This window comes from Pecten maximus, chromosome 1 (genome assembly GCF_902652985.1).
Source record: "Pecten maximus chromosome 1, xPecMax1.1, whole genome shotgun sequence".
Classification (NCBI taxonomy): domain Eukaryota; kingdom Metazoa; phylum Mollusca; class Bivalvia; order Pectinida; family Pectinidae; genus Pecten; species Pecten maximus.
Window position 1 is genome coordinate 37909962 of NC_047015.1, and position 21282 is coordinate 37931243.

Genomic DNA, 21282 nt, shown 5'->3' on the forward strand with positions numbered 1-21282 from the left:
ATGGTCCATCACATAATTTCTGTGAATAAGACATCTTTTCTGGTTTAAGTTTTTGAAAAAATAACCGTAAAAATTAACTATTACATTAGGTAATTAATGGGGGGAAATGGTCAAAAGAAACATGTATTTGGCTTTTACAGGTGATAAAACCCAAGCCTAGGAGTTCCAAATGGATAAGCTCATCAGTACCAGAATCTGAGTGGGACACTGAAAAAGGAAAATGGTCATCGGCAGATTATATTGTTAACAACTTGGTTAGCCCAGTGCTTTTCCAGGAAGCACTCAAACACATTCCTGAAAACGCATGTGTGATTGAGATTGCTCCACACTGTCTCCTACAAGCAGTGATCAAACGTTCCCTTCCAAAAAGTTGTTCTACGTTTGGAGTAATGAAGAGGCAACATGAAAATAACCAGGAATTTTTCTACTCCAACCTTGGCAAGTAAGTAGTTTTATGAACTGTATTTGGTCTATTTGAATCTTCCAGTTCTCATAATCAGGGGTGTATAACTTTGCTACATTATTTATACCTATCAGAAATCCATTCAAATTGGTAAACACAAAGAGCACAAAAATAACAAAGTTGAAAATGTCTCATTGGTCTCTTATGCTTGTAGTTAAGTTTGTAAGCTTGCCTGCCAAAAGGAACAAGGTGTCAGTTGCATTCAGCTTAATGTCTATCTATTGCTGTGAGGAGATCAAGACCCATCAGACCTCTTTACACATTAATTAACTTTTTGACTTTTTGTGTAGGTGTTATATAGAGGGTATCCGACTGAACCCCCTTGGGCTGTTCCCTGCCGTCCAGCTTCCCGCACCACGAGGCACCCCCATGATCAGCCCATCCCTAGGATGGGACCATAGTCAAACCTGGGCTGTAGCTGACCAAGGGGATTTCATCACAGAGGGCCTGCCTTGTCTGTTTGAGATTGACTTCTCTGCTGAATCAAAATACCACTACATTATAGACCATCGCATCAACGGCCTTGACCTATTTCCTGCATCTGGCTATCTCACTCTAGCATGGCGGGCTCTGGCGAGAGTCTGGGGACAGCTGTACACACAGATGCCAGTCTCATTTTCAAATGTATTGTTCCACCGGGCCACCATACTACCCAAATCTGGTACTTACGTGCTGTCATTTTCTATCACCAATATCTAAACTGAAACAAAATCTACAAGTCTTCAAGATATTTTTTATTAAATCTTTGGGGGTACACAAATAAATATGATATTTTTTAATTCATCCAGTCTTTAGAAGATATTGACTTCATTAATGGAAATTTGACATTAAGATGTAAAGTTAAACTAGTGTAATAAGTTATAAGTGAAATGTAATATAAAAATGTATTAATCTTTCTACTTGGTTTAATTAACTATGATGTTCAGGACTCATTATGGGACAAACTGTTTGACTTAGTAATTGTCAGTTGAACTTCTTATTCATTATTTCAAAAACACAATTTATCCAACAAAAGTGCGTCTTAAAATATGTTGTTGTAGGGCATTAAGTCAAAAGAAGGTCTGTGAATGTTGATTTCTGAGGCTTGCAGTATTACCTCACAAAATCTCCATGCGAGCATGTATGTAATATTTCTATGTTCTGTTGACCTTAGTCTTTTGTTTTATTAAGGTAAGCTAAACTTTCGTGTAAACCTCATACAAGTCACGGGTTGTTTCGAGATCAGTCAAGATGATGGACTTGTGGCTAGTGGAATTATTTTCCCTGCACAAGATGGCCCCACCATTGGCACGCAGGATGTTACACTCCCACAGAATCCTCTCCGAAGTCTGGAACCGGAACTGACAACAGACGACATCTACAAAGAACTGAGGCTGCGTGGCTATGACTTTGGACCAAAGTTTAGGTCAATTGCAAAATCAAGCTGTAGAGGTAATTGCAAGAAAATGATTTGCAAAAGTTTAAGTCTAATATTTAAGTTATGTTGAAGAGTTAATGTATGTCACAGCTAAATTGAATCCATATGGATCAGGTGGCATGGCACTATTCCATGAAAAACAATTCCACCTGAACCAGATTTACCAAGGTATCAGACTCAGCAAAATGTGCTTTGGGAGTTTCCTGTCATGTACCACAATTTAATGAAAATTTGGTGTGTTCCTTTTTCATATGGACTGATCATTATTTTTCCTGAAATACAAGTGTACACTGAAATTGATTTGTGAAAGAAATTCTATGAAAACTGGAAATAGTCTTATGATTTATTTCCCAGCAAGTATGGCCAGACACCTTAATCTGCATACGCTGAATATCCCAAGGACCAGCTTAGTCTTGGTCCTGTTCTGTGTCCATACCCATTTGTCTTTGATGTTCAATCAATTCTGCCTGGTATACCATAAATACAAAAAACGTCCTACAGACAGACTTAATTAATTTTGAACACTGCTTGTGTCCCTAGGTGAACAGAGTGATCTTCTATGGACCAATAACTGGTTGTTACTTCTGGATGCAATGATACAGATTCATCTGATAGTGAAACCTGACATCACATCTGCACTACCCACAGGGATACGGAGACTGACCATCGACCCTGTCGCACACAACAAGTCTGTACTTCTGGAGCCTTACACAGGAAAGACAAGTAGGCCTGAATTTAGCTATGTAGTATTAGTCTTGATACCCTGCTGTTAAATGGTCAGGGATATAGAGTTCTCCCCGAGGAGTGTCTTACTTCACTTAGACTTGAGATCCATGAATCGATAGATGTTTAAGGTTGCTGAGCTTTTGATAATTTGAAGTTACGTTGTGGAAACATTTTCTAATTATGTCAAACAATTTCCTCAACTTGAACTTTTAACTGATCCCCCTGCAAATTTTGTGATTTGGCACTCTTCATATTTCAGGGCTTGAGTTTTAAACAACTGTAGTATTCTCTGTTTCACCATTATGATTTTGATAATTAACTAAATAAAAAAAGTATATCTGATGACTTGGTTGTTGGGACAATTGTACCAAAAAGTTTTCATTTACAAATATTGAGGTTTTCACTTTATAATTTAGGCAATACATATGAGGCAAAATGAACTTTGGACTGAAAAGAAGTTTGATTTGAATAAAAAATAGTGATTGTTTCCCTATATAGGTATACATATGATGATACCCATTTATTCACTCTTCTTGTTTCTACATAATTTTCCCTTGTAGTTGTGAAGGTGTTTGTGAATAAGTACGGAGACACAACAACAGCAGGTGGTGCAATTATGGAAGGCGTGAGTCTGACAAAGGTTAACCTTCGACCTCACGACCAGACTGTTGCCCTAAGTGAGATGACGTTTGTTCCCTACCGAGATACAGCTAGCCAGAAAATGTCTGCATTGCCTTCCTTGGTAAGATACACTGAACAATGTAGTCAGGTTGCTGCTGCCGTACTCAACAAATTTGAATATCACCTTGAAGAATCATGCATTCCAAATAAGAATCTGTTTAAAGCAGTGGCAAAAACTTGTACAGAAGACAACATCAGTGATTTGAAAATCAAATCAAAGGACTTTGTTCAGCTGGACCAGAGTCTGCTGAGAACCTTGATGAAAATCTCCACCATGAGGCCAACAAGAGGACTTGCTGATAACATCATTAGCGTTCTGGAGGCTTTTGGATCGGATATGGAAAATGACCAATTACTAAGTCACATGATCAACAGAACGGTCCTCCACCCTTGTCTGGACATTGTCTCAGAAAACTTGCCATCAAGGACATTTCGTGTATTGGAGGTCAAAGATCAAGAAAATATCTTTCATTACAAGATCAGAGGTCACCTGCACCAGACTCAGAGAGGAGCTGTCACCTTCCATCAAGTTGACTGGATGCTTGATGACGCATCCAAACCAGAGGATCCTTTCCAGCTTGTTGTCCTAGATGACTTTCTGCATGGACAACCTGACATCAGTGAATCTCTCAGAAAAATTTCAACAAAGGTCACACTCGATGGCTTCGTCTTATTGGTGGAGATTACCCATAACTTCCACATACAGGCCTTGTTGGATGGGCTGATGAAGCCGAGATTGAATGTGAAGGACAAACGGACACTGGGATGGTACTGCAGTTCATCAAAGTGGCAAGAACTATTCAAGATGGCAGGTTTTGAAATCATTATAGAGAGAGCAGATAGTCTTCTCTACACTTTGTATCTGTTAAAAAAAAAGACAGAATCTGATACAAAGATACAAACTGTGGTCCGTGTTGACAGTCTGAATTTCTCATGGTTGGAAGACCTCAAGGCAAAGTTCAAAGAAGTGCAGACGAAACCCAAGGGGCATAACCTGTGGCTGGTGGCTGAAAAAGAGAGGCGTAGTGGAATTCTGGGATTGGTGCGATGCTTGCGCAGAGAACCAGGAGGGGAAAGAATTCGGTAGGTTTGGTTTATTGTTTGAGTGGAACCAGTAGAGTACATTATTTTGGTATGAGCAAGATAAGCTTGTCAGGTGGATTATGCAGAAATCAATTTTGAAATGTTGTTAGGTATACAGGAAACCAATTTTAGAAGTTTAATTTAGAGCGCAAATTTCAGATGTGTATTCCATGCTGATGGTATTGACAAACTCAGTCCCAAACCTGCCTACCTAGAGGATCTAATGGGAATGGACATGGTGATGAATGTATACACGAAGGGAGTATGGGGCTCCTACAGACAGGTCCCATCTATGTCAGGTACAGTACAAGCAGTGTACTGCATTTTTAATACTCCTGAAAGATTTCCTGTAGAACATTTAGGTTGAAGGTCAAATTCATTTTCTGGGCCATAATTACTTGTACTATGAAATTCTGAAGGCATGTGAGTAAAATATTATGCATAAATATATATTTAGAATGGCATTGTGGCGTCATGTGACCACCTTACGTCTGTACACCTAAGGTGAAGGTCATCTAAATGTCAAATGTTATATTTGTCTTGGCCACATAAATGTGTTGCATATTGAATTTTGCGGACTGGTGAAACCTGTGAAAAGTGACCACATGTGTTTAGCTCACCTGGTTAAAAGGACCGGTGAGCCTATGCCATGGTGCAGCATCCGTCTTCCGTCAATCAACTATTCCTTTAAATCGCAAATGGTCATATTTACATTTACACTGCAGCCCCTATTTATAACTTTACCAAGCTCACTTGCAGGTTATGAGTCCATAAATTCAAAACCTTTATTGTGACGTCATTATTATTGTGATGTCATAATATTGTCACGTCAACGATAACAAAAAATGGCTGTTTAAAAGGCTGTTCCATCTTTGACGATAATAATTTGTTCATTCATTGTAGGAGTAAAATTCCTGGATATAATCTTTAAAAGTTATTGTCAAATGTAAATATAAGCATTGAACTGCTTTCAGTTGGAAGTTATGGGCTAACGAATGCCAACTGCACAAAGGAAAATTCAACATGAAGCGCTAGGGCACTTAATTAAATTTGCCTTTGTCCACCATCCAACTGAAAGCAGTTAAATGCTTACATAATGTACCAAATTGATTTGGCCCAATAGGGGAAATAGAGGGAAGTCCTTTTAATCACTACTAGTAATGAAAGAGTAAATGAATTTGGACCAAATTTGTCCAGAAGCATCCTTTGGGGAAAAAGAACAAATTTTGCATACCTGTGGTAAATGTTGGCTCTCATTCTAATTGGAAGGACTGCTCAGGAAGCTAATACATCAGTTCTACTGCCCTTTTTCTGTTTAGGTATTTGAATATAGCTGCACAATAATCAACAAACCAACATTTAATCTGCTATCAATGTTAACGGTTGGTCTCTGCAAACATTTTCATTTAACTACTGCGATGGGGAGATTTTAATGTGGTTGTTTAACAAAGATGGTCTGTTTACGGAGGTGCTCTATAATCCAGAAGGTCCAATTGTAGATGAAAATAAATAAAATACCTGAAGCATGTATTTTTGAATACATGTCTTGCTGTTTTTCATTTCAATTCATTCAGAGAGGAAAACTGACCTTGAGAAAAACAAGAATCTGGAAATGAGAATGAAGAGATACGGTGACATGACTAGCTTCTGTTGGTCAGCTATCGAACCCTCAAAGATAAATGTGGCTGCAGACACATCAAAAGTATTGTGTAACGTTGTTTGTGTGGCCTTAAACACGGCAGACAGAATGGTCGCCACAGGGAAACTGGTAACCGGGGAAGTAGGTGGCACACTGTGTACAGAGTTCTCGGGCATCACATCTGATGGGCGACGAGTGATGGGCTTAGCCCCACGCCAGGTATAATACAAAATATAGCCTCAAATTTAGAATGGCTACCAGTCCCCAAGTTCCCTTAGTAGATAAATTCTAGAACAGATGAATCCTCGAGACCAAAATTATCAATTTTAATCTTATTTTAATATTTCAGAGACCAGTCAACATCTAACCATCATAGATAGGAACAATTGTTTTCCTTACAGCTGTTGAGCATCTACTTTAACATGTAATCTCAAATTCTGCTGTGAAATTTATCCTGTTTTCACATTGTAGGTGAAAATGATATTGCAAGCATATTCACATATAATTGAATATACAACAGTATTACCAACACTCAAAAAACTTTCCATATATTATTTGAAGATCAGTCAAAATTTTTTCAAACTCCCTTATACAGACGGAAGCTACGTCATTTGATATTTTAGTGCATATCAAGTGAAGACAATACAAACAATCGTGTTTTGTGTTGAAGGCATTGTCAAAGGTGGTGCTGGTAGAGAAAAGCCAGATCTGGGATATTCCTGAGATGTGGTCATACAAGGATGCTGCCACTGTGGTATGGGCCTATGGCTTAGCTATCTATGCTCTCCATGTCCGAGGAAACCTTACCAAGGATGCAAATGTACTCATACATGATGCGGGAAGTGACATCGGCCAGGCTGCTGTGGCCATTGCCCTGAGCTGTAGCTCAAACGTTTATGCAACAGTGAAGATGCCGTCACACAAAGATGTTCTCTGTCTGCATTTCCCACAGCTGTCAGATGATCACATTTACCTTCCCCATCAGTCCAACATTTACGAGGGTGATATCCTCCGAGCCACTAAAGGCAAAGGTGTTACTTCTATATATTAAGTACAATCAACAACCAACACCAATTAATTGAAGTAATTTTACTTCATTTCATAATGAATATCTGTGACCAAAAAGCTACTGATTATTTGCAGGAAAGAGCTTGTGTAGAGAGCAGTTTGTGATATAACTGAAGATGATAATTCTGACATCATGTAAACATTCATTGTCTCTAATTAACAAACTATCTTGGTTATGGTTGCTGATAGTGGTGTGTTTTGATTAATTGATCAAAATAAAAATCTGAAACAGTATGTGAAAAGTCTCCTCCATACTTGAACCATGGTATTTATCACCAATTGAAAGTTTGGAGGATGAGAACTTAGTCTTTTAAATTTGCATAAGCAACCCTAATCATAACATTCATGGTGGACTATAGCAATAGGCTAGCCAATTACTAAAAAAAATGAAATCAAATAGTATTTTTAGCCCACCATCATCAGATGGTGGGCTATTCAAATCGCCCTGCGTCCATGGTCCGTCGTCCGTCCGTCCGTCCGTCCGTCCCTCCGTCCGTCCGTCCCTCCGTCCGTAAACAATTCTTGTTATCGCTAATCCTCAGAAAGTGCTGAAGGGATCTTTCTCAAATTTCATATGTAGGTTCCCCTTGGTGCCTAGTTATGCATATTGCATTTTGGGACCGATCGGAAAACAACATGGCCGACAGGCAGCCATTTTGGATTTTGACCATTGAAGTTTGTTATCGCTATTTCTGAGAAAGTACTGAAGAGATCTTTCTCAAATTTCATATGTAGGTTCCCCTTGGTGCCTAGTTATGCATATTGCATTTTGGGACCGATCGGAAAACAACATGGCCGACAGGCAGCCATCTTGGATTTTGACCATTGAAGTTTGTTATCTCTATTTCTGAGAAAGTACTGAAGGGATCTTTCTCAAATTTCATATGTAGGTTCCCCTTGGTGCCCAGTTATGCATATTGCATTTTGGGACCGATCGGAAAAAAACATGGCCGACAGGCAGCCATCTTGGATTTTGACCATTGAAGTTTGTTATCGCTATTTCTGAGAAAGTACTGAATGGATCTTTCTCAAATTTCATATGTAGGTTCCCCTTGGTGCGTAGTTATGCATATTGCATTTTGGGACCGATCGGAAAACAACATGGCCGACAGGCAGCCATCTTGGATTTTGACTGTTGAAGTTTGTTATTGCTATTTCTGTGAAAGTACTGGAGGGATCTTTCTCAAATTTCATATGTAGGTTCCCCTTGGTGCCCAGTTATGCATATTGCATTTTGGGACCGATCGAAAAAAAACATGGCCGACAGGCAGCCATCTTGGATTTTGACCATTGAAGTTTGTTATCGCTATTTCTGAGAAAGTACTGAATGGATCTTTCTCAAATTTCATATGTAGGTTCCCCTTGGTGCGTAGTTATGCATATTGCATTTTGGGACCGATCGGAAAACAACATGGCCGACATGCAGCCATCTTGGATTTTGACAATTGAAGTTTGTTATCTCTATTTCTGAGAAAGTACTGAAGGGATCTTCCTGAAATTTCATATCTAGGTTCCCCTTGGTGTCTAGTTATGCATATTGCATTTTGGGACCGATCGGAAAACAACATGGCCGACAGGCAGCCATCTTGGATTTTGACAATTGAAGTTTGTTATCACTATTTCTGAGAAAGCACTGAAGGGATCTTTCTCAAATTTCATATCTAGGTTCCCCTTGGTGCCTAGTTATGCATATTGTATTAGTTATGCATATTGCATTTTGAGACCAATCTGAAAACAACATGGCCGACAGGCAGCCATCTTGGATTTTGACAGTTGAAGTTTGTTATCGCTATTTATGAGAAAGAACTGAAGGGATCTTTCTCAAATTTCATAAGTAGGTTCCCCTTGGTCCCTTGTATTGCATTTTTGGACCAGTCTGTCCTGAAAACAACCTGACAAACAAACAGCCATTATCGTTAAATCTCAAATTTTTTATATAGCTAGGATTCCCTTGTTTGAAAAGTACTGGAGGGATGTCTCAATTTGCACAGATTAGTAAAATGAAGGGAAAAGTAGAGAAAAGATCAATCTGACATGGAACCTATGAAGATCATTCAATGGTGGGCGCCAAGATCCCTCTGGGATCTCTTGTTAACTGATTATAACTCAACCAGTGGTTGTTGATGACCATAAACTTCATCAGACTCCCAACATCATGTGGTTGATGTATCCTTTTATTGAGTAATGTTTGAAAGCTCAATATTATGATTTAATAACTTATTGTCTCAAGGTGTCCGTATGGTACTAACCTCCCAGATGGCTGGTAACCTCCAATCTGATATCCGTTTGATACAAAATGGCGGCAAGCTCCTAGACCTCAACACCTACATCCCATCAGACCGTATGCCTCAAGGTCAGTAAGCAAGGTCAAGTATTCTGTACTTAGGGGTCAAATACTAGATAGCACAAGGTCTGTATAAGTAAACTTCAGTTTTTATGTTGAGCTCAAGGTCAAACATGTGCACATCAAGGTCAAACACTGAATATCGAAGTCAATATGCATGGTGAAAGACCACCTCAGGGTCGAATATTATATATCATGAGGTCATTATACTTCAGGGTAAAGTTAAATTGGGTACATTAAGATCAAATGCTGTATGTCAAGGTCAAACTCTACCTTGATGTAAGTTACCATGACTTACTGTCGGTAACTATGCATTTCAAGTGAAATTATTTTTCTAGGCCAGTTTCTCATTGTTTTTAATGCTCCTTTGTAGGAACACTCCAGGGTAGCTATGAACTCCAGGGTATCCGGATTGAATCACTCAAGGAGATGGACATGCCATGTGTAGCTGAGATTCTTCAAGAAGGCATGCATAATGGCACTGTCAAGCCCCTCCTTTTCACCTCCTTCCCTCCCAACAAGCTGAAGGAAGCATTTGATGCCATGATAACTGAGAAAGGATCTGCCTCCAAAATACTGGTGGAGGTTTGTTACAGGTTTTCTGTTGATGCCAATTTTTTCTGTAGTTCATAAAAAATCCATTTTTTCCTAGGCAACAATATACATGGTGTTTAACCGAAGTTTTTCATCACTGAGATCAATTTGGATTGTATGAAAATAGTCATCTTTGGTTAACAACCATCCAGGTAGATGATGAGAATTCTAAGTCAATTGGATGACAATTAAAGAACATTAAACTTAAACACAAAAATGTATGTTTCACAATTACATAATATTGTGCCTCTGAGTGGTTCATAAGAACCTAGAGATGCTCTCAGGGGACATAAAGGTTTGATAATGTAATACAATTGTATAACTGCTCTACCATAGATAGTGCCCAGTACACCGAGTAAGGTGCTGCCAGATGACATCCCTGTGGTACCCCAGTGTTACTGCCCTGCCAACAAGTCGTACATCATCACTGGTGGACTTGGAGGATTTGGCATTGAGTTGGCTCAGTGGCTGATAGACCATGGTGCCAGAAACATTATCCTTGTGTCAAGGTCAGGGGTCAAAAACAGCTACCAGGCTCGTAAGTTACTGTTGTGGAAGGATGAAGGAGTCACCGTGAGAATCTCGAACGACGATATTAGAACACCAGCAGGAACCAAGGATTTGTTTGATGAAGCACAGAGTCTGGGTGAACTGGCTGGTATATTCCATCTAGCCATGGTATGTACAGTTTAGTAAAAATGGTTTGTATAAAATTTAGGATTTAGATTTCCACTGAAAATTGATTACAGAATTTCACATACCATTTTAAGCTCACCGGTTACTCGTAACCGGTGAGCTAATTCTGTACCACCGACATCCGCATCGATGTCCGCATTCCACCCCACTTTAAAGTTTTTGGATAGTCCAACGGTATACACCTCACATCCTTCTAATTTGGTGTATACATGCATTAGAGGTTCAAGAGTGATGTTATGGCAAAATCATGCAGAAAAAAATTGTGATTTTTTTCACATTTTTTTTACCATTTTGTTAACTTTTTTGGCACCAGATTTTGGGGAAAGTTTTTGGAAAGCTTGCAAGTCCACACCCTTCTAATTCGGTTTATACATCAATTAGAGGTCTAGGAGTGATATTATGTGACGTAAAATATCAAAATGACATACTTAAACATACATAAAAAGTGAATGCATTGTGTGATTGCTACTGCTGGTGAGCTTCGCAATCATTGATTGCACTTGTTTATATTGGTATGATGTAGTTGTAATTGTCTGCCCTCTGGTGTATAGGTGCTAAAAGATGGATTGTTTGAGAATCAATCAATGGAGAATTACAAGGCTGTCTGTGAGGCCAAAATTGACGTTGTGCTGAACCTTGACCTGGAGACCCGAACCAGATGTAAGGAGAGCCTTGATTGGTTTGTTGTGTTCTCCTCTGTGAGCAGTGGCTTTGGAAATGCCGGCCAGACCAACTACGGCTTTGCCAATGCTGTGATGGAGAGAGTGTGTGAGAAGAGGTCAGCTGAAGGCTTGCCAGGTGAAATGTTTGTTTGAAACTGTTTATCATTTTGTTGGGAATCATTAAATAATACATAAAGTGTGTCAGATGATTGATCTGAAGAAATAAAACCTTACATTATTTAAAACAAGGATTGGTTCATTTTGAGGATATTTTATATTTACTAGAAATGAATAGAAACAATTAAAAACCTATTAAATAGTATTATGATAATATTAAAAACAACTTATTTAGGCTTGGCAATCCAGTGGGGTGCCATTGGTGATGTGGGTGTAGCCAGCGACAAGACTGTGGTGGGAGGTACACTTCCTCAGAGACTAGTGTCCTGTCTGGAGGTTCTAGGGACACTCCTTCACCAACCCCACCCTGTAGTGTCGAGTTACGTCCCTGCACAGACTGATGACCTTGGCACACAGGCCCAAGGACAGAGAAAGGACATCACAACAGCTGTACTCCAGATCATTGGTAAATTTGATGTTTTACATCCATTCAGCTTCTTGGGTCCCATGGAGGAAGGTAACACTGAAGGATCATTTAGCAGTATTAAAGAGCAGGACAGTAACACAATACTATTGTCAGATTTACTAACAACAGGCTAGCTTATTCCATGATGTTTTGTCAGTCATCTCTCCAGCATCAACTACCTTCAAACAACTTCTTTAATCAAGAGACCAAGAGACCTGTTACATGTTACATGCTGGGATGAAGGGCTACAAAGATTGGTCAAATCATTGACCTTGACTTACTTTTAAGGTCACAGGGTCAAATGTGTTTAAATCTCAAGTCAAGTCATATTAGATAAGGAAATATCTCAGAAAGTGACTGGTATCATACCTCTTCCTGTCTGTTGTCATATTATGTATTTATAAGTAGATCACAATTCTGTCCAATATTACCTGGTAGTTTTATGTTTAAAAACAGGTAAGCTTTTCCTTGTTTACAGGTATTCAGCCAGGGAACATCCCCAGTTCTGACAAACCTTTGGTCGACATTGGACTTGACTCCCTAATGCTGGCTGAAATAAAACAACTTCTTGACCATGAATTTGACCTTAGTGTTTCTGTAGATGAAATCCGTACACTGACGATTCGCGAACTCAGGAAGATGCTGAAGGAAGACTTGGACCGTTCTGAGGTCAACACTACTTGTAAGTTGTTCTGGAAGTAAAGATAAGTGTCAATTTTAAGTCAACAGCTGATCCTACAGTATGAATTGGTTAATATTTAATAGCAATTCATTTGTGACAATCTAACATTCTCTAGGCCATTGGGTCAGAGGTCAAGGTTAAATTTTTTTTCTCTTAAAGTAATACAAATGCATGTTCTTTATGATGCCATGAAGCGAAATTGGTCAAATTAAACAAATACTTAACTGGCCAATGATCAAGATCATCAGTTTAAAAGCCAAGGTCAAATGATGTCTCTTGATTGGCAACCTTTTTTCTATGGTATTATGAAGTAATGTTGGTCAGTAATAAAACTAGAAGGCTACTTACCCATAGGCAAGGTCATCATGTCAAATGTCAAAGTGGCTGCCATCTTGGATTTCTACCCCAAATCCATGAGAGTCTGCGTGACTTCTGTTTGGTGGTTATGGGAGATATATGGCATACAGTCTGGCCTAACTGGATTTGCTGATTATTGTTAAAGTTAAAAAACTTTTAATAAGTTTCAGTAACTGTCTTTATCGGTTATTAATGAAAAATAAATTTGCTAATTAGCCAAGAAATGATTTGTGAATTGGCTAAATCCTAAGGAAGAACTTTTCTTGCTAATTTGTAACTGTGTATAATGCATGACTGGCTCCATATACATAACTTGAAGGTAAACTTCATGCAGACCAGTCATTATGGTTTGTTTTATTGTGATTTTTAATGCTCAAGAATGATAAGTTTTATTCATAAAGTTGTGGGGTTTTTTTTGAAGGCATAAAATGGTAATTTTTGGCACATAGTAACTCTGTGTTTGGTGAAAATCAAATGGATGTAAATCTTTTATGATAGTGGAGAACTCAGCTTCCAAAGTGTGCATCACTAGAGATGATCTGGTTGCCATGAAAACCATCAAAAGATTGAATGACGTTGACAATGATAAACCTGCTGTTTTTATCATCCATTCTTTAGGAGGTGAGGTGTCAACTTTCTGTTTTTCTTCCCCATAAGGTTCAAATTTCACTAGCCTCTAAAATTGTATATAAAACTATTGGCTGAAGAGTTCAGAGTGATGAAAATAGAAAAAATATCTCATGATCTATTAATTACAAAATACAGTACCTTCACGTCTAATGAATTATCCAGCAACTCCTTCAGATACATTTTAAGAACATAATGCTGCCATCCTATATATTGTATCAAATTCAAAAAAGAGTTTCAAATTAGAAAACTCAAATATCTGTGTGGAATGACAGGTACTCAATATCTGATACATTAGTAATATTAAGATTTTAGATTGTTAGATATGTTAATTTAGGGGATAAAAACAAAAGAAAGGTATAATTGGTAAAGGGGAATAGGACAATGTTAAGACAATGGGGCGGGGAGGTTAAAACAATGGTTTAATGGGGAGGGGAGGTTAAGACAATGGTTTAATGGGGAGGGGAGGTTAAAACAATGGTATAATGGGGAGGGGAGATTAAAACAATGGTTTAATGGGGAGGGGAGGTTAAGACAATGGTATAATGAGGAGGGAGGTTAAGACAATGGTATAATGGGGAGGGGAGGTTAAGACAATGGTTAAATGGGGAGGGGAGGTTAAGACAATGGTATGATGGGGAGGGGAGGTTAAGACAATGGTATAAATGGGGAGGGGAGGTTAAGACAATGGTATAATGGGGAGGGGGTGAGGTTAAAACAATGGTATGATGGGGAGGGGAGGTTTAAGATACGGAATGGTAAATGGGGAGGGGAGGTTATAAGGCAAATTGGTATGATGGTGAGGGGTGAGGGTTTAAGAAAATGGTTAAATGGGGAGGGGAGGTTAAGGACAATGGTATCATAGGGGAGGGGAGGTTAAGACTGGTATAATGGGGAGGGGAGGTTAAGACAATGTTATAATGGGGAGGGGAGGTTAAGACAATGGTATAATGAGGAGGGGAGGTTAAGACAATGGTATAATGAGGAGGGGTTAAGACAATGGTATAATGGGGAGGGGAGGTTAAGACAATGGTATAATGGGGAGGGGAGATTAAAACAATGGTATAATGGGGCGGGGAGGTTAAGGCAATGGTATAATGAGGAGGGAGGTTAAGACAATGGTATAATGGGGAGGGGAGGTTAAGACAATGGTATAATGGGGAGGGGAGGTTAAGACAATGGTATAATGGGGAGGGGGTTAAGACAATGGTATAATGAGGAGGGAGGTTAAGACAATGGTATAATGGGGAGGGGAGGTTAAGACAATGGTATAATGGGGAGGGGAGGTTAAAACAATGGTATAATGGGGAGGGGGTTAAGACAATGGTATAATGGGGAGGGGAGGTTAAGACAATGGTTAAAAGGGTGGGAGTTTAGCAATGGTATAATGGGTAGGGAGGTTAAGACAATGTTATAATGGGTAGGGGAGGTTAAGACAATGGTATAATGGGTAGGGGAGGTTAAGGCAATGGTATAATGGGGAGGGAGGTTAAAACAATGGTATAATGGGTAGGGGAGGTTAAGACAATGGTATAATGGGTAGGGGAGGTTTAAAACAATGGTATAATGAGGAGGGAGGTTAAGACAATGGTATAATGGGTAGGGGAGGTTAAGACTGGTATAATAGGTAGGGGAGGTTAAGACAATGGTATAATGGGGAGGGGAGGTTAAGACAATGGTATAATGGGTAGGGGAGGTTAAGACTGGTATAATGGGGAGGGGAGGTTAAGACAATGGTATAATGGGGAGGGGAGGTTAAGACTGGTATAATGGGGAGGGGAGGTTAAGACAATGGTATAATGGGGAGGGGAGGTTAAGACAATGGTATAATGGGGAGGGGAGGTTAAGACAATGGTATAATGGGGAGGTCTTGGAGAGGTTAAGACAAGTCACAGGTATAATGATTCAATCATTTTCTACAAAAACTGCATTGGTTGCCATACACAGGAACAGTTTCCAGTGTGTGTGATCTGGTGTCCAGTGTGGCGGCACCATTGTATGGCATCCAGTTGACCACAGATGTCCCGACACATTCCATTCAGACAATAGCTGCTTACTACTTACAGGTAAACCATCACATCACTACCAATGATATTTTTTTTCAGATTTTGTTTTTTAACTTTGTGTACCATTTAGTCACCAATAGTTTAGATGAGAGAGTTAATGCCGACCTGCCGGGTAATAGTAGGGCCCTTGCTGACCTTTCAGGTAATAGTAGGGTCCTTGTTGACCTGTCAGGTAAAAGTAGGGTCCTTGCTCACCTGTCAGGTAATAGTAGGGCCCTTGCTGACCTGTTACATAATTGTAGGGCCCTTGCTGACCTTTCAGGTAATAGTAGGGTCCTTGCTCACCTGTCAGGTAATAGTAGGGACCTTGCTCAACTCTCGGGTAATAGCATTTGCCGACCTGTTGCATAATAGGAGGTAGGTCTCACCTGTCAGGTAATAGTAGGGCCTTTGCTCACCTGTCAGGTAATAGTAGGGTCCTTGCTCACCTGTCAGGTAATAGTAGGGACCTTGCTCAACTCTAGGGTAATAGCCCTTGCTGACCTGTCAGTAATTAGTAGGGACTTGCTGACCTGTCGGGTAATAGTAGGGTCCTTGCTGACCTTTCAGGTAATAGTAGGGCCCTTGCTGACTTGTCAGGTAATAGTAGGGTCCCTGCTGACCTGTCAGGTAATAGTAGGGCCCTTGCTGACCTATCCGGGTGATATTTTTTGTGTCACTTACCATGGATGTTAGATAGGCAACACATAGGTGGGTTTTTTGGGTTTTTTTTCGACAGCAACATTTACAAGTTAATGTTTTGTGTTTAGCTCTGTTTCTGAAAAAGCTAGACCAACAAAACCACAATCATATATATATTATGGGTAGTATGCACTATAGCATTTCATGGATGTCTGCAAGGTTGGTGTTTTTGGTATAAAAACCATTCAATTACATATGCAATTCAATAATTTCTGCGTTTCTCAGGCCTATTACTTAATAGGTATCTGGTTATTTAGCACTTTGATATATGACCTTCAATTTTTTTAGTCTCTTCAAATACATCCTTGAGTACTCGTGTGAAATACTTATATTAACAAAGCAGGAAAGGCGATTATACATATAATAACACGTAATTCTTGTTTTTATTTTTAAAATAGACAAAGAATTTCTAGGACATAAAATTATGAATTTTTTTTTTCAAAAATGAAATAATGTCTTCTCAATTTATCAGTGGTAACTTGCATTAACTCTACAGGTGATTGACACCCTGATACCAGACCAGCTATATCACCTGGTAGGGGTGTCATTTGGCTGTCTTGTTGCCATGGAAATGAGACATCAGCTGGAAAAATTCCACAAAGACAACACAAAAATTGGGAAACTTGTATTGGTGGACGGGAGTCCTTCTTTTATCCCACAGCTTTATGGGGATGAACTCAAGGTCCTCCGAAATCTGTCCTGGCCTGCTCAGAATACCACTGTTCTCCGTAGTTTTCTTGAATCTCTCACAGGGGAGATAACTCTAATAAAGGTAAGTTTACACCACCAAACCTAGATTTTATGTATAGTAGAAATTCCTTAAAACATTTTAAACTAGTTATCTGATTTGATGATTTTCTCTTTTGACAGATATATCTGTAAGTCAGAATGTTTTTTTCTCATTTAGTTTGTATATTACATTGCAATGTGGACTTAAACCTTTGATCACAAGTGTGAAAAATCAAATTTTCTTTTTCAAAATCTCTTCAGAGTAAAACCCCCCGTACTTGAACCTTGTGGGGACCTGATTAATAGTTCGAGGAATACATTGTATTCGAGTAATCCGAGGTTGGTCCTCAATCTGTCACATCTTGAGTGATACTATTTAACCATACACAATGCATTGTGAAAAGGTACTTACGCTATTATTATGCATGCAGCCGATAGTGATGAGCAATGACAGTAATAAAAAAGGAAGACAACCCTCAAATAAATTCATGAAAACACCATAATCATCGACAAACAGGACAGACTACTGACCTTACTGTTTCCTGGAAAGTAGCCGGGATGTACTGGAAACTGTGTACACAAACTTAAAATGAACAAAAACAAACTACATACAGTCTTAGACTTTTACAATCCAATTAAACTTCAGTCTTATGGTCTAAGACTTTTACAATCCAATTAAACTTCAGTCTTCCGGTCTAAGACTTTTACAATCCAATTAAACTACAGTCTTATGGTCTAAGACTTTTACAATCCAATTAAACTTCAGTCTTACAGTCTTAGACTTTTACAATCCAATTAAACTTCAGTCTTATGGTCTAAGACTTTTACAATCCAATTAAACTTCAGTCTTATGGTCTAAGACTTTTACAATCCAATTAAACTTCAGTCTTCCGGTCTAAGACTTTTACAATCCAATTAAACTTCAGTCTTCCGGTCTAAGACTTTTACAATCCAATTAAACTTCAGTCTTATGGTCTAAGACTTTTACAATCCAATTAAACTTCAGTCTTCCGGTCTAAGACTTTTACAATCCAATTAAACTTCAGTCTTCCGGTCTAAGACTTTTACAATCCAATTAAACTTCAGTCTTCCGGTCTAAGACTTTTACAATCCAATTAAACTTCAGTCTTATGGTCTAAGACTTTTACAATCCAATTAAACTTCAGTCTTCCGGTCTAAGACTTTTACAATCCAATTAAACTTCAGTCTTACAGTCTTAGACTTTTACAATCCAATTAAACTTCAGTCTTATGGTCTAAGACTTTTACAATCCAATTAAACTTCAGTCTTCCGGTCTAAGACTTTTACAATCCAATTAAACTTCAGTCTTACAGTCTTAGACTTTTACAATCCAATTAAACTTCAGTCTTCCGGTCTAAGACTTTTACAATCCAATTAAACTTCAGTCTTATGGTCTAAGACTTTTACAATCCAATTAAACTTCAGTCTTACAGTCTAAGACTCTTACAGTTTAAGACTTTTACAATCCAATTAAACTTAATTTCTTCGAAACTGTGAAAATACAATCATTCTGAACCAATTGCTATTTACTGACTTAATAAAATCGATTAATTATACAATGTTGTGTTGTTTGACGGTACACAGTACTGAAGTATGTCTGCCACAGGTTGGACCTCGGTTATATTGAAAACTGCTTAATTTGAAGTATTAACCAGGTTTGACTGTATATATAATATAGATATGGGTGGGATTATTACCAGAGATTGACTTTTTGACATGTAAATTGGTGGAAGTCAATACATTAAAAATTGAACTGATTTCATATTTTGCAGACACTTGAAGAGGAGAAGTCTTTTGATAGAAAGATACAGGAAGTCGCATCACACCTGACTACTCTCCAGCCTCATCTAATTGCAGAGGACATTACCATGGCAATCAGGATCTACCACATGCTTTCCTCATTGGCGCTAACCTTGGTGTGGACATCAAATATCAAGGGTGATGTGACCTTGCTGAGATCGTCACAACCGTTGCTAAGCTACTGTGTGCGACATCAAGATTATGGACTCAAACAGGTTTGTAATGTGAAATCTGAAATCATATTGTCGATTGGTAGACACAGTTCGGATTAAACAGATTAATTTGCCCCACAATCCAGACATCACTAATCCAGTTGCCCCTCCATCCGTACATCACTAACCAAACTGCCCCACCATCCAGACACCACTCATCCAGCTGTCCCACCATCCTGACATCACTAATCCAGCTGTCCCACCATCCTGACACCACTAATCTAGTTGTCCCACCATCCTGACACCACTAATCCAGCTGTCCCACCATCTAGACACCACTAATCTAGTTGTCCCACCATCCTTACACCACTAATCCAGCTGTCCCACCATCCTTACACCACTAATCCAGCTGTCCCACCATTCTGACACCACTAATCTAGTTGTCCCACCATCCTTACACCACTAATCCAGCTGTCCCATCATCCAGACACTACTAATCTAGTTGTCCCACCATTCTTACACCACTAATTCAGCTGTCCCACCATTCTTACACCACTAATTCAGCTGTCCCACCATCCTTACACCACTAATTCAGCTGTCCCACCATTCTGACACACCACTAATCTAGTTGTCCCACCATTCTTACACCACTAATCCAGCTGTCCCATCATCCAGACACCACTAATCCAGCTGTCCCACCATCCTTACACCACTAATTCAGCTGTCCCACCATCCTGACACCACTAATCTAGTTGTCCCACCATCCAGACACCACTAATCCAGCTGTCCCACCATCCAGAGACCACTTATCCAGCTGGCCCATCATCCAGACACCGCTTATCCAGTTGTCCCACCATCCAGACACCACTAATTCAGCTGTCCCACCATCCAGACACCACTAATCCAGCTGTCCCACCATCCAGACACCACTAATCCAGCTGTCCCACCATCCAGACACCACTAATCCAGCTGTCCCACCATCTAGACACCACTAATCCAGTTGTCCCACCATCCAGACACCACTAATCCAGCTGTCCCACCATCTAGACACCACTAATCCAGTTGTCCCACCATCCAGACACCACTAATCCAGCTGTCCCACCATCCAGACACCACTAATATAGTTGTCCCACCATCCTTACACCACTAATCCAGCTGTCCAATCATCCAGACACTACTAATCCAGCTGTCCCACCATCCAGACACCACTTATCCAGCTTATCCAGCTGTCCCACCATCCAGACACCACTTATCTAGTTGCCCCCCCCCCCATCCAGACACTACTAATCCAGCTGTCCAACCATCCAGACACTACTAATCCAGCTGTCCCATCATCCAGACACCGCTTATCCAGTTGTCCCACCATCCAGACACCACTAATCCAGCTGTCCCACCATCCAGACACCACTTATCTAGTTGCCCCCCCCCCCCCCCCCCCCCCCCCCCCCCCCCCATCCAGACACTACTAATCCAGCTGTCCCATCATCCAGACACCGCTTATCCAGTTGTCCCACCATCCAGACACCACTAATCCAGCTGTCCCACCATCCAGACACCACTAATCCAGCTGTCCCACCATCTAGGGTAGCACACCACAGTAAGACAGCCTGGCCATGGGCAATTTTTTTGTTAAGCAAATAACTCCTGTATTATGATATGTATAAAAAATGAAAAAATAAATGTACACTATAATTGGTATATCCAGTATGAAGTAGTACATACAGGCTTCACATTTATTAAAACAAAAATCAATAAATTGGTTCCGGATTTTAAATATCCGGATTTTCCGAACGTGTGTTTACACAGGAAATTTAGTTTCGCCTACAGCGCAAAATGGAAGCCCACAGAAAAGGTAGGATAGCGGAAAAACTTAATTTACAACATATGTCCAAACAAGATTAATTCTGTCTTTGGGATAGAGATATCTAATTTTAAATAGGTTTCAGAAAAAAAATTGTGTAGAGAATTGTGCCATTTTGGGTCAAATATCATAATATTTTGCAATTTTTGAGAATTTTTTAAGCTGTTACCATGGTATTCACAGCTCTAAAAATCACAGAAAATATCAGTTTACTTATCCTTCAGAGCTCTATTAAAATTGCAAATGTTGTACAGATTTCAAATATATATACTTTATTAGAGGTTATATGTAAGGTTAACTGGCAATGTTTACATATCTAAAGCATGTGCCATATTTTTCAGAATTTGGCA

At 39.4% G+C, this 21282-nt stretch overlaps 1 protein-coding gene across 1 annotated transcript in view; it reads left to right on the forward strand.

The window, feature by feature from the left end:
• Window positions 1–21282, forward strand: part of LOC117332675 (fatty acid synthase-like) — a 29749-nt gene that overhangs the window by 2612 nt on the left and 5855 nt on the right. Inside the window, exons 4-21 of the mRNA XM_033891675.1 lie at window positions 141–442; window positions 754–1124; window positions 1634–1894; window positions 2421–2603; window positions 3167–4370; window positions 4530–4669; window positions 5945–6228; window positions 6680–7040; window positions 9308–9430; window positions 9795–10006; window positions 10352–10693; window positions 11263–11509; window positions 11726–11956; window positions 12435–12638; window positions 13494–13616; window positions 15570–15688; window positions 16866–17141; window positions 18892–19134. Coding sequence (XP_033747566.1) covers window positions 141–442; window positions 754–1124; window positions 1634–1894; window positions 2421–2603; window positions 3167–4370; window positions 4530–4669; window positions 5945–6228; window positions 6680–7040; window positions 9308–9430; window positions 9795–10006; window positions 10352–10693; window positions 11263–11509; window positions 11726–11956; window positions 12435–12638; window positions 13494–13616; window positions 15570–15688; window positions 16866–17141; window positions 18892–19134 — 5226 coding nt within the window. The remainder of the gene's footprint in view (window positions 1–140; window positions 443–753; window positions 1125–1633; window positions 1895–2420; window positions 2604–3166; window positions 4371–4529; window positions 4670–5944; window positions 6229–6679; window positions 7041–9307; window positions 9431–9794; window positions 10007–10351; window positions 10694–11262; window positions 11510–11725; window positions 11957–12434; window positions 12639–13493; window positions 13617–15569; window positions 15689–16865; window positions 17142–18891; window positions 19135–21282) is intronic.